The sequence below is a fragment of the Kryptolebias marmoratus genome, linkage group LG23 (genome assembly GCF_001649575.2).
Source record: "Kryptolebias marmoratus isolate JLee-2015 linkage group LG23, ASM164957v2, whole genome shotgun sequence".
Classification (NCBI taxonomy): domain Eukaryota; kingdom Metazoa; phylum Chordata; class Actinopteri; order Cyprinodontiformes; family Rivulidae; genus Kryptolebias; species Kryptolebias marmoratus.
In genome coordinates this window covers 16,374,560-16,388,351 of record NC_051452.1, presented here as the reverse complement: position 1 = coordinate 16,388,351, position 13,792 = coordinate 16,374,560, and the positions used below count along the sequence as shown (strand labels likewise).

General features: G+C 37.6%; 1 protein-coding gene across 4 annotated transcripts in view; it reads right to left on the bottom strand.

Moving 5' to 3' along the window:
* Window positions 1–13,792, bottom strand: part of dmd (dystrophin) — a 272,414-nt gene that overhangs the window by 54,459 nt on the left and 204,163 nt on the right. For 3 of the 4 annotated variants that reach the window (XM_037973936.1, XM_037973937.1, XM_037973935.1), the window contains exons 50-51: window positions 8,296–8,359; window positions 6,720–6,780 (exon numbers count right to left, since the gene is read on the bottom strand). In XM_037973936.1, the coding sequence (XP_037829864.1) occupies window positions 6,720–6,780; window positions 8,296–8,359 (125 nt within the window). Of the gene's footprint in view, window positions 1–3,592; window positions 3,629–6,719; window positions 6,781–8,295; window positions 8,360–13,792 lie in introns of all 4 variants that reach the window. The other variant, XM_037973934.1, reaches the window with a different exon arrangement.

The following is a 13,792-nucleotide window of genomic DNA, read 5'->3' as shown; positions in this document are numbered from 1 at the left end:
CTGAATCTACTTCACGTGACTGGATTTGGTAACGCTCTGGATTGTCTTTTTTGGCTGGAGCATACTGTCATGAACTCGAGTGTTNCTTGTCCAGAGAGCGAAACCAAAACCACACACGGAGACGAGAATAACGGTAAGTGAGTTTATTTACATGTGCAGCTATATACAGTGGTCGGAGTCTTGGAGGACTGCCGCCTGCTGCTTAAGTACTGGCTGGTCTAATCAGTGGGAAACTGGAACACCTGTGGAAGAATGATTAGTGACTCTGCCCACAAGGCGGAGCCAAACCCTGATCCTCACAATATTATTAAAAAATAATCAAAACAACGCTTTTGAACGGCGTGGTTCTCTGCTTAGCTCCACCAGTTTACTGTAGGAGGTGCTGCAACTGTGTGCAGCTGCAGCCAAACTCAATATCTACGAAGAAGAGTGCAGCTTTGCGTACCTTACTGCTAAAATAAAGACCAGAAGAAGAAGAGCGTCACTTACGGTGAAACACAACTGAGGTAATTTGCTAAAAATATTCTCCTTCAGTTCCACGAAGCTGAAGTTGGTTTCCGATTGCAGCTTCCGATTCGGAAAATGGCTAAAGGGCGATTACACCTAATTTTTCACTACCTTCAGCATCTTTGATCTACTCTAGTTAAAAAACTACAACACCTAGACACTTCAAACCTGAACCAGATTATTCTGCACTGATTGCAGAACATTTAAAACAAAGTGTGTGATATGTGAAACCTTAATCTAATTTGTGACACCTCAATAAAGGGGGATTTTAGCACTTTTTTTTTTTTTTTTTTTACATCTGGACAACACTAGAACTGGTCCAGCTCCAAAACTACAACACCTCTCTGGTATTTGATAAAAAGGTAAAATCTATGCTAAAATCTTGTGTTCCGAATGTGTATGTGCAGCGTGAACAATCAACATTCATATAAACTAATTCATGTCATTTCAGTGAGTCATCATGGTTGTGCCCTGAGTCCTCTGTTGCATAAGATGACATTGCACCCCATGAATTTACAAACACACACAAAAACATGTCATATACACATTCAAGTCACTTGTTTGAAATAAATGCTTCTATTTTAATTAAGTTTAAGTTTCATTGTAACCGATGTGCAGGGGGAAAATGAGTGGTTGACCTCAGTATTTTTTAAAGTCTGGCTACGGCCCTGCATATTATGTAGTGCTGGTGGTACTCTTGTTCCATTTAAAACAATGGTGAGGAATTTCTAAAACTTCTTCAAATAGATAATGCCACATGTAGTTTTTTACTGGGCGGCAACGGTTGGAGATTAGTTGAGAACTAAAAACTGTGCAGAAATACACTCTTTTAATTTATTTACACAAATTTCCAGTGAAATTGAAATTTGGGTAAAGATTTACTGGGTGTTTGCACACTTAACTACAAAAAAAAAAAAAAAATACAGCTCTAGTACTCCAGATTTACAGAACTGAAAAGGGTTCCAGACTGGTTGCAAATGGGTTTCAGATGCTTGTGAAAGCTCCTAACTATACTGAGACAAAATTTGTTTGTAGAAGACATTCAACTCAATAAACAGCCAGCAAACAGTCTGGATCCATAACAAGGCTCTATCTTGCAAAGCTGTTCTGTCAGCTGCTAGATGAAGAAATTAAATTCTGATTGATTGACTCTTTTTCTGTAAGTGAAGTCAAGGACTCAAAGAATACAGAACCCAGCAAATTGTAAAATTTCAATTTCACATTTTAAAAACACAGCTCCTGAGGAAAAGATCGCCAGATTCGCTACAAAAATAATCTTTAGTGAACAATAGCCAAGTTGAAACTTGAGCCACTACAGTCTTGAAGAAAATTTTAGAGGAGAACTGAAGCACAATAAATTTCAAGAAATAGTACTTACCACCTTATTACTGTGCTACAGTGACTCTCAAAAATCAGTTGCGATTTAAAAGAAACAATCTATGTTCTACTACTTCTCTCAAAACATCAAACTTCTTGAAGGGGTGTCCAGTGAAATATTTTACTCGCTACTCTTTTGAATTTTGAATTGAGGGCCAAATGGGTAGGGATAGGCACATGAGTAGATGAATGAGTAGGGGTAACACTGCAAAAATGTCAAGGCCTTAGTGGTGCCAGTGGTCATCGGAGCAGGATTGCTTGATTTATGTAATCCAGCTGTCTAAAAATTTCAAGGATTTGCAGCAAAGAATTTCCTTTACTTGAGATTTAAAAAAGATATGTTTTAGCTAGTAGAAGTGTGAGTCACACGGCTCATTCAGGGGTGAACAATACAACAATAGGTGTTGGTAATAGAGTGACTAAAGCCTCCTGAAACATTGAAGAACAGATCCTTTTCATTGTATGGTTTAAGTCTCCTTGATTTTCATTACTATTTCCAGAATGTTTGGCTCCCATTTACTAAAAGTGAAGTGATACGATAGGATTGTCTAAGACTGATAGAATATTACTAGACTTTTTGAGTGATAGCTGTAAAACATCTTATAATAGTGGCAACTTTTTATGGGCCCAAATCTCACTTTAAATGATTGACCCTTCTAGGTTTAACTGCCTAAATTAGCCCAACAGTCAATTAGTTGCTTAAATTGCTTTGACAAATAAAGCGAATCTCAGATGACTGACTATGTTCTGTACCTTTACTTTGAAAATACACTTGTCTTACTTCCTGTCTAATCCAGCCTGCAACTTGGAAACTCTGCTCTGCTTTGACTAGAAAAGGCGGAGATCAGGCTCCCTGCCTCTGACTCCCTTCCCCCCTTTCTTGGCGTTTCAAGGAGCAAAGAAGCCTTAACATCTTCTGTGGGGGGTTTCATCCTCTCTGACGAGACAGAGACAAGCAGGGACAGAGAGAGTAAAAACGGAGACAAATTTCTACATTCAAGCCCATGGAGAGAGGAGAACAAAAAGGAGGAAAGCTAGAAAAGGAGGAAGAGAGGTTAAGGAGAAAAAGAGAATAAAAAAGCCTTTTGCTTGAGTGGAGAAGAGAGAGAGAGGGCTGGCGGTGGTTGGTAATCAGGCAGATACCCCTGATTAAGCTTTAACAAAAGAGAAAAGTGCCAGCAATTTACAGGCAAGTCTCAGCTGTTACAGAAACTGTTTGAACACATACACAACCATATGCGAGCTTCTCTACACATGCTCTGGATGGTCTGTACAAATGAAAAGATCTGAAAGATTTGCTCTGTACTTGTTCCACTAATTTCAGCTACCAAATAATTATTCAAAATGATGACAGGGCAGTCGTGTATACATCAGGGAATCCTTCAGGGCATTTGTTTGCAAGTGTGCCACTAAAAGGCCTTGAGCTTATTTAAAATGCTGCAATGAGAACTCATAAGGACTGCTGATCAAGCTTATTCAACAAGTGGCCCGCAGGCCCCATACGGCCCTCTAAACAAACAAACAAAAAAAGACCCCATAAAGCTGCCAGAATCCCAAACTGGTTTGTCTGAGTATAATTCTATATTTACGTAATCGTATCAGAGCTACTATTATATTTTGAGTGCCATATTAGGTTAGTAGAAGTCTGCCTGTCAAACAGATCTTTGGTAAAACTTGACAACAGGGAGGGGTGGGTAAACATGTGCACCTGTAAGCAGTTGTCTGATCAGTCCATCCTTCTGACCTTTGCAGTACGGACAGAAGACAACACAAAAAATGGCGTTAGTTAAGCTCAATGCAAGCGTCAAGAGGTGTCTTTCATAAATAAAAAGTAGATTTGGAAATTTGACGATTTCAAAGCAAATAGACCTAAAAGTACTTTTTGTTCACTTTGCCAACATAAATCAGTGTTTAATGATGTTATGTTGTGAAATAATGGCGCTAGAGTCGTTTTGGTCAAACCTTGAAAATAACTTTATATGGAATCCAATGTGTTTTAAAGTATGTTGTAAATGACTGTCAGCTAGTACCAAGCCAATGCAATATCTGTAAAATTGATTAATTAAAATCATTTGTTTGTTTTCTAAAGTCAATTGGCTGTTTAGGTCAACATCTGTAAATCTGGCAGAGTTATAGCCATATTTGGGTTTGCTAAAGTTGGTTAGCTGTGTCCGCCATCTTGAATCAGGTTGACCCTAAAAGCTAATCAGTTGTAGCTGTACATCCAATGACTACTTTCTGAGAGTTTTGTTGAAATCCGAGCAGTTGTTTTGCTTACAGACAGACATGGTTGACACCATGAGGTAATGCCAAAGATTTATATAAAAAGACCACACAGTACGTGGAGCTCAAAGTATGTGTTGGGGATGAGGCTCAGCTACAACCACACCAGATTTTAGCTCAGTATCTGTAAAACTGGTTGAATTATAGCCATTTTTGTGGTTTCTACAGTCAGTTGGCTATGATGGCCATTTCGAACTGGGTTAGCTCCAAAAGTTGTATACATACATTTAAGAATTATTTTTAAAAAGCTTTATTAAAATCCATCCAGTGGTTCATGAGATTCTTTGCTAAGAGACAGACATACACAAAAACATAATCATCTGTCTTTGCATTTAATTATTGCCTGTGGCCCTCAAAGCACCTCTAATTTGGATTTATGGCCCTCTTGCAGCTGAAGTTGAACAGCCCTGCAGTAGATATTTTTTTCAAATTTAGCTTGTCATTGTTTTATAGTAAATCCAGACTAGAATATTAAATCTTTCTTTTATGAAAAGTTCTTAATAATCAATATCTTACAGTACAAAATAATCCCAGAAAAGTACTTTGCTCCCAAAAGGCAGAAAAACTTTCTTACATTCTCTAATTTCTCAAGATACTTTTAGACAACAAGAACCTGTTCATAGCCCCTTTGACATCAACAGGGTTTTGCAAAGTGCTTTACAATGCGCTCCTCTTTCACCCTTTCACTCAAAGACAATCAAAATACATTATGACGATTTTGTTTTTAGTCAGACAAGAGAAAATGTGAGTCATGGTGAGACTTTGAAAGCTAAGAAAACTGTACCAAGCAGCCAAGCATGGTGGTGGTATCATTAATAATATCAGCCACAGTGTGAGGTACAGTGTCTTGACCTTGGACATGCTGTTGGGATTGAACAGTCTAGTTAAAGCTGCCCCCATAAAAAGGAAGTCCTCTTTCTCATTGCTTCAGTACTGCAGAAAATTTGCTTAATTGTAGTTCATTAAACTTTATAATTAGGCTCTTTTTAGCTCAAAATAGTAAAGTTCCTGTGGAAGTAGCAACCAACTGTGACAAAGCTGTAAAGAAATTGATAGAAGTCATGTAACTATGGTGACTGATCCAAACTATAAAATTGTTTAGGAAATGTAAATGATTCCACTCATCATATACTTACAGAAAATGTAAGTGTACAGTGACTTGTTGAAAATACAAGCATCACCACAGAATACCCTGTTCCTTCATTCCTTGAAGGAATGAATTTAGGCCGTTGCCTTCCATGCCAAAGTTTTAGACTAAGACCATCTTATGTTAAGGAAAGATGGCATTTTATGCCCTTTTTACACCGGCTCTAAAGGTCCCGGCTCCACTCTACTTCGCTTGCTTTGCGTGCGTTTCCATCTGCATTTTTTCGAGGTCAGCCCTGCTTCTTTGGTCCCTGTTTCGGAGTAGGGCCAGCCAGGCGGGCCCTGCTTTGTGGATGGCGCAAGCTTAGCTCCTGTTCACTCATTGGTCGTGGGTGTGGCCAGATGCAAGCATAAAGAGCGAACAGTAGGAATATAAACAGCAGAGTTAGCTTACCCTGCAACATTTATGCCGTCTGTCCCCCAGCTGAAGGCACTGTAAAGCCTGAAATCTCCAGGGGATAACAGCTGTCCTACTCCGCACAACAATCGCGGCATCCAGAGCATTTCTTCCACTGCGCCTCTCTTCCTGGAGTCTCAGGAGAATCCCCATAAGTTTAAAAAACAGCAACAACATAGGGCCAACATTGTCCATAGCGCTTCTGTTGTTTACACAACTTGCGCCAAGTTTTAGTAGCCCCCCAGTACAGTGGAGTAGAGTGGGACTTTAATCAGGTGTATATATATATTCAATGACGACTTTTTTCCATGTCTGTGTGTGTTTGTTACCAAAATATCTCATGAACCATTGGATGGGTTTTATTGAAACTCTTTGAAAGTAATCTTTTGATGTATATTTAATCATCCAAAGGATGTCTGGTTTGGTGTACTGGGGATTGCAAATAGGCTTTTTTTGATGAGAAAATGTTGGTTCAGTTGGAGAGTAAATATAAGCGTTTATTAGAGTGGTTGGAAGCTAAGATAAAATATAACATTTCTGAGTTAGAGGCTGTTATCCTTAGTAAAATAATAAAAAAGTACAATAAAATAAAATCACACCGTGGCCTTAGTCAAGAAAAATCCCTGATGACTGTTACCACTCTAATTTTGCATAAAACATTTTACTTCCACAAACTCATCACCAAAAGTGGACCATTCCATCGCTGAAAACTGTCTCAAACAAATGCCCTGTTCCCTCTTCTTAAATTTGTTGAAAGTTATAGAGAACAGCAATTTTTGTAAGCTTTTCTAGCATTTTTCTAGATAGTCTACAGTAACAGTATAGAGATGAGAACCACAGAGCAATAAAATCAGTGGTTTGAACCTACTGCTGAGATTGCTTTGACAGAATAAAACATGTCAAAATTATAAAAAGGACACCACTAACTTTTTGCAACTATTTCATGCTTTCAAACAAATGTTTGAGAAAGTCCAATCTGTCAGTCTAACGCTCAGAGATCGGTACTTACTTGATATAATAGGGCACATTGTTTGGAGAGATGCCCTGCTCGAATGGACTTTCTACAGATGCTGAAAAACACAACACAAGAGACAAAAAAAAAAACTTTTACATTTTGACTGTAAGACAGCAGAAGCAAACAAGTTTTCTTCTGCCACTTAAAAAACTAGAAACAAAAAGACTAGATATCTGGGATGGGTATAACAAACCAGTTGAATAATATTTTAGGCATAGGTGGTCACTGCTCCTATCTAGCATTAGGTGCACATTCCATTTAACTACATTTTGCTAACTGCCATGACAGAAAAGAAGTAGAGGAAGATACTATTTATAGTGTTTCATGTTTTAGATGTCACTACCAGGTGACATCTAAAAGAATAGTCTTTTTTTGTAAGGAACAAAAAAAGACTATTCTGTGTACAACCCTGATTATGAAAAATATATGGTATGTTGTGTAAAATGTAAATAAAAACTGAACACAATGATTTTCAAATCTCATAAAACTATATTTTACTGACAGTGGAAGTATAGTTAAAATGGGCAAAGTCCAAGAATTACTGCAATTTTCAGGGTTGTACACAGAATAGTCTTTTTTTGTTCCTTACAGCAACACCTGGTAGTGCTGGGCTTTTCTGGTCAATGGCTGTTTTCAACACAACATCTACCACCCACCTCCTTGTAAAAACAAAACAAACAAAGAAAGAAAAAACAACAAACTTTGAAAGTCCCAGCATTTGTATCTGCCATTGTAGTTTATTTTGAAAGTATTTTAAAGTAGACACTATGGTCATGGGTGAGCTCAGCTTTACTGTCAGAAAATGAGCACCTGACCTCCACATTGATCCATCAGACTAGTGAAAATGAAGAAATATAAAGATACTAAGCTAGCAGGATTAGAACCAGCATACTTCTATGTACCTGAAGCTTTTGTTTCATAAGATGGTTTTAGTTGCAGCACTTAGGGTGAGTAAACTTTATTTCACCAGAAGACTTTATATTTAAATGTTTTAAACAAAACCATGAAACAGGCAACGGTCCTTAATCATATAGCAGCAGCTGTGATAAGCACTTGTTAAGATGCTTTCTCTGCATTGAAGTAATTTGTTGTGCTAACACTTGCTGGGTAAAGCATGAAATGAGCACATGTTGTGAGAAGCATGAATTGCTGCAAAATAGTTTCATGTTTGGAGCGGTGGCTGGTAGGTGAAGCAGTGACACTAGATGGTACTAGGGGAAATAGGACAGCAGCTATATAGTCAAAGAAAAATTGAACAATTACTGATGAATTCAAAGAGTGTTTCATAAAAGTGCACAGACACAGCTAAGGTGCTTTCAGAAGCATGCCAGAGTAAAAAATGTGGCCATAATACTACATCCCTAAATTAATGTCAGTAAAGGAGATAGTGTTGCAAATATTTAAGTCAAACCACACAAATGGCAACACAGTTTGGTCTGCAACCTAAAATGTTAAGGTTTCAATTCCAACATAACCATCACTGAAGGTTTTTCAAAATCCTTGTTTTCAGAGGCAAAAAAACTGGACAACTCATTTTGTTTAGCTGCATGTGTGAGTGGGCTTTACTTACCATGTGGAAGGCCAAAGTCCCTGTGAGCATCAGTAAGCTGTTTCAAATGCTCTTTGACGGAGATCTGAGAGAGAAAGAAGAAAAAACATACTAAGACAAAGACAAAAATGTGTCCTCTTTACTTGATATTAGGGTGACTGTCAGAGTTTTCATGAAATTTACTTAAGGAATTAGCCTAAATACTAGAATAGTACATGTTATAAAAGCTGACTTAACTAGCCAAATTAATTCACCATGTCTAAAGGGTTGAGATAAAGGACTGAGCTAATGTATCTAATTAGTCCTTATATAGAAGTAATTTACAATAAAAGTAATATTAGGGTTCTGTACAAAGAAAATAAACATGATAATAATATCCAATTATTTACTTTTCAGTCATTTATAGCCCCAATGTAATTAAATTCAGACCAGTCACATTCAGTAAATCTGTGGTTGTGTGACAGCTGAATTAGCTTTCACTCTTTTGTTTTCCTGTTTTTTTTATTTTTCTGTATGTTTTTCAGCATCCAACTCATTTCACATATGTTGTGGTATTTGAACTGTTCATATATAAAAACATTCAACTCGTTCAGGAGAGAGGTGCCATTACTTTTGGCTTTTGTAACTTTTATAGTTTTCAAAATATTTAACTTTATTTACAAAGATTTTCCCTATGAAGATACATTAAAATCTCCAACTCTTTCAAAAATATTCTTTTTAAAATCTACTTCAGCATACCTTTGTTACTAATACTATTGCTAATGCTAATTTTGTTACATATATTGGTAATTCTACTATTATTACTAATACCAATTATATTGTTAAAGCAAATTCTATTAATAGTAATTCTATTAATTCGAAACCTAATAGTACTAACTTTGCTAAGTCTAATACTACTATTATTTCTTTGTTAATTTTAGCTAGTGTTTCATTACTTTTGACTAGTGTTTTGTTATGTTTAACAAATGTTTTGCTAGTTTGGAATTGTGATTTGCTATTTTTATGTTTTAGCTAGCATTGTGCTACTTTGAGGTAATGTTTTGCTAGTTTTAGCATTTAGCTACTTTTGGCTTTTAGCTAACCCCTTGCTAATTAGTTACCTAGTGTCTTTAGCAAATTTAGGCAAAGGCATTCACTGAATTTTTGCAGAAAATGCTATTTCTCTACTTACAAAAAGCAATTTTATACACAAAAGGTTTATTGTAAACATATTATATAAACAAATAAAAACACGTATTACTCTGTGATATATCACAGAGTAATACGTGTTTTTATCCTGTAACATGAGTAAATGTCATGGCAGTGACATTTATTGTATGTGTATTAATGTTATCTGTAGCACATGGTACATTAATAAACACAAATCAAATTCATACCGAAAAACAACAAAGGAAGATGATCATGAAGAGGTGGAGGTGCAATTGTTGGAGAAATCAGAAAGGATGCAGGCTGAATGAAGTGAGTATCTAATATCCTTTGAGATACTTGCACTAAATGAGGGTTGCTGAGTAGATTTGTCTTTTAGCCTAATCATTTCCACATAAATCCATTTTTAAATTAATGACTTGTGCCAAATTCGTAGAAGTATGTTTGGCAAGCACAAAGTTTTATTTCAGCTTAACTTTACTTTAATATGAGAAGGAACCTTTTCCTGATGCCACTTAAATATGAAGGCTGATAACATTTGTATTAAAAGAGGTACAAGCTAAAACCCACTGGCTTAGCTTAAGCCCATATCTCACTTGTTTGCGACTGTTTGCAAAGAAGTTTCTGAAATTTCTTGAAACTCTCACGCGGTTTCTTAATTTCCTTGCATGAAGGCTTCTGTGTGTACGTGTCAGCTCTCATTCAGGAGGATTCAGGTGACGGAAATGGCGTCATTTTTGCTTGTGTAGCAGCTTCGTCTGCCCCTTCGTGACACAAGGGCCTGGTCGGCCTTTTTCATGCGGGGGTTTACACCAAGTATTGTGTCATTGGTCTGCAGTTGTTGTGGATGTGTTTATGTGGATTAACAGGTAAATTGTAATGGAATTAATTTGCTTCCACTGCTCTGCTGAGAAGCAGCTGACTGAGGCTGTTACAAAATACAGCCATCTATACAACTGTTCCAGTAAAACTTATAAACATGTGAACTTAAAAAGACCACACAGAGACACAGGCAGCTCTTCATGGCTGTGGTGGCCAGGAGGAAGTACGCCTCAGTTGGGCAGCATAACAACACATTCTCTTTGTTCGCTTATTATTGTGAACTGTCAAATTTGCAAATGCCAACTGTCTCATTCTGTATGATAAACACGTCTGGTCACTGTAAAGGAAGCAAACATCTGTACATGGACAGATGCTGTAGAATGAGGGTAGAGCTTCCCGTGAGTTCTGATCCAAGTGTCTCGTGGACTTTGAAAGGTGTGTGCGAAAACAAGCGGCTCACAACCACATATCCGCAAACCAACTTCTTGACTTCTCATAGAGTATGCCGCAGCCTTGAGTCACAAGGTCTCAATCTCATGTTGCAAGACTTTCTCTAAAAATAGTAGTTTTTGCAGATGTTTGGAACTTATTTAGAAGCCATATCAGATTAGTTTCCAAAAATCAGAAAGTGTGATGAATGTAAAACAATTTTTGGAAGGTTTGGCTACCTATATAACCAACTTGTGCAAATGGAGACAAAAAAAAGAATAAGTTAGAAACAGTCAGACATGACTGACTAAATTCTGACAAACAATTTGGACACCATTTTCAGGAATTTAGTAATTTATTTGCAAACATGTCACAAGTACCAACTGAGTATGAATCCCAGTAAAAATTTGCATATTTTCTCATAATTCTGTCTCCAACTAGTTGCAGCTGAGTTATAAGCTTTACACAACACTAAACTGACTTCAGGTTTTTCTTTAAAACTCGGAACCACTATTACTTTTAGTTCCCTTTTCAAAATAAGTGAAAATCAAGTATTATACCGATTTTATTTATACTGATTTTATTGATTATGCTTTTCTTTGAAACTGTGGGCACAAAAATACTACATATTGGACAGAAAAGGGATGATACAAGTGATTGTCCATTCATCCACTGCTCGCTTTACTACAGAACTACTATGGAAGCCACTGGTACGGGTTGTGTTCTGCTGTTGTTGATTGACAAGCAGACAAATATATTATTTTTGCTGTTTGAAAGTACCTAGAGCTTAGCTTCAAAGTTCAGTTTTTACTTTGGAAGCAATAACAAACAACTTGAACATTTCTAAAGACAAGGTTAGGGATCCCAATGGAGATTTGAGAGAAAGCCGTAGGTCTTATAGCAGTGAAAGACACACTGAGTGAAAGAAGATCCCAAAAAAGCCTATGTTTTGATGTATAAACTGTATAAGAAGTGCAAAGATGTGAAAAAGGAAGAGTTTTGAAAAGTTTTGACAATTCAAAAGTTCATGTAAAGGACATCATCACAAAGTAAGTGTTTTTTTTTGTTTTTGGCCTTATGTTTTGTTTTCTGTGTTTTGGTTTTGTTCTTGTTGTCTTTGTTTTGTCATCATTTCCACTTATCCTCAGTCTGCCCCTGTTTGTCTGCCACACCCATCTCCACCTGTCAGCAATTATTATCATTCCCCTTTGCCCACTTCACCTCATTATCCTCAGTGCTAAAAACCCGGTCACTTTCTCAAGTTTGCAGGAGATACGACTTGAAAACCATGACAAACTAAAGAATAACTGGCAAATAGTAAGAGTGCTTTAAAGCTTAAGCACTAGAAAAATATGTACATTCCCATTGAAATTAATTCCAGATGAAAAAAGTCTAGCTGCAAACAAATACCTTGTAATAAGATTAAAGTTTTAGGAACAGCAACTCGATTCCTTGTGGAATCAGGTTTATGGGCACATACCTATTCCTCCATAGAATTCTATCCCTCCATAGAACACTGTATGTCTACTTGATACTGATACAATTCAGTGAACCAGGCAATACGCACAGTTTTGGCAAACACAAATTAGCAGATTTTTTTTCACTCAGAAAATAAAATATGAATCACTGGAGACCAACTGTTGTTGACAGAAGTTCTGAAACTGCTAGACTGAGAAAAGTTACAGTCTGTCATTGTGAACAGATTGCCTGGTTCACCATTCAGCCTTTCATCTGCTATGTAAATTACATGTCCACTGATGACACTGTGTGTGGAGGAATGTAAAAAAGAGAGACTCATGGTATGAGATGAAGAGCAGATGATGATACAACGGTGATGGCTGGTCCTGTTTTTCAGTTTCCACATAACCAAACTCTGAAATTACCTTTGATTCCACCTCATCCAGTCCATTTCTGCCTGAGTTGTTTTTTCCCGTATCCACGGTAACCTAATTAGAATTGTACAAGAGAGGTGTGGGATTGCTGAGGCAGAATTTGTTGCCATTAGAGACTGAACTGTGTCCCCGTGTAGACCATCAGCTGTTAGTCTTTAGGCATAAAAGAACACTACGAACTCACTCAACAGACCTGAATATCCAGTCACGCTCCTCCCCATCACACATGTATGAATACACACACACACACACACACACATACATATACAACCCCAATTCCAAAAATTCCAAAAGTTGTAAATAAAAACAGAATGCAATAATTTGCAAATCTTACAAACCCATATTTTATTCACAATCAGACATTAAAGAAGAAATTATGTCCTTTGAAAAACACACAAACAAAAAAAAAGCAGGGACATGGTCATGTTTCCCACTGTGAAGCATCGTCTTTTCTTTAAATGGTTTGTAAATGTCTAGGTTTGTAAATGTCTAGGAACTAAGTAGACCAGTTGTTGCAGTTTTTAAGGGGAATGTTGTCCCATTCTTGTCTGATGGAGGATTCTAGCTGTTCAACAGTCCTGGGTCTTTTGCATTGTTTTGCTGGCTGAGAGCCTATGTTGTTCTCAAACCTCTATATGCTTTTCTGCATTGATGGTGCCTTTCCAGATGTGTAAGCTGCCCACAACTGAGGCACTAATGCATCCCTATAACATCATAGAGGCTGGCCTTTTAACTGTGCACTAATAACAGGTTGGATGGTCGCTCTCCTCTTTAGTACGGAGGACAAGGTATCTCTGTTTTTCAAAAGGAATGTCAAATTTTGATTCATCTGATCAAAGTTTTTCACTTTGCCTCAGTCCATTTTAAATATACACAGGCCCAGAGAAGACGTGGGCTGTTCTTAATAGTGTTCACATCTGACTTCTTCTTTGCCTGATAGAGTTTTAAGCAGCATTTGTGGATGGTACAGTAAACTGTGTTTACAGACAATGATCTGTGGCTGCCATCTTATCGTGGTGGAGGGGTTTGAGTGTCCCAATGATCCTAGGAGCTATGCTGTCAGGGGCTTCATGCCCCTAGTAGGGTCACCCAAGGCAGACAGGTCCTAGGTGAGGGGCCAGACGAAGTGCAGCCCAAAGACCCCTATGATGAATACAAGTATTGGACACAGTGTTCCCTCGCCCGGACGCGGGTCACCGGGGCCCCACTCTGGAGCCAGGCCTGGAGGT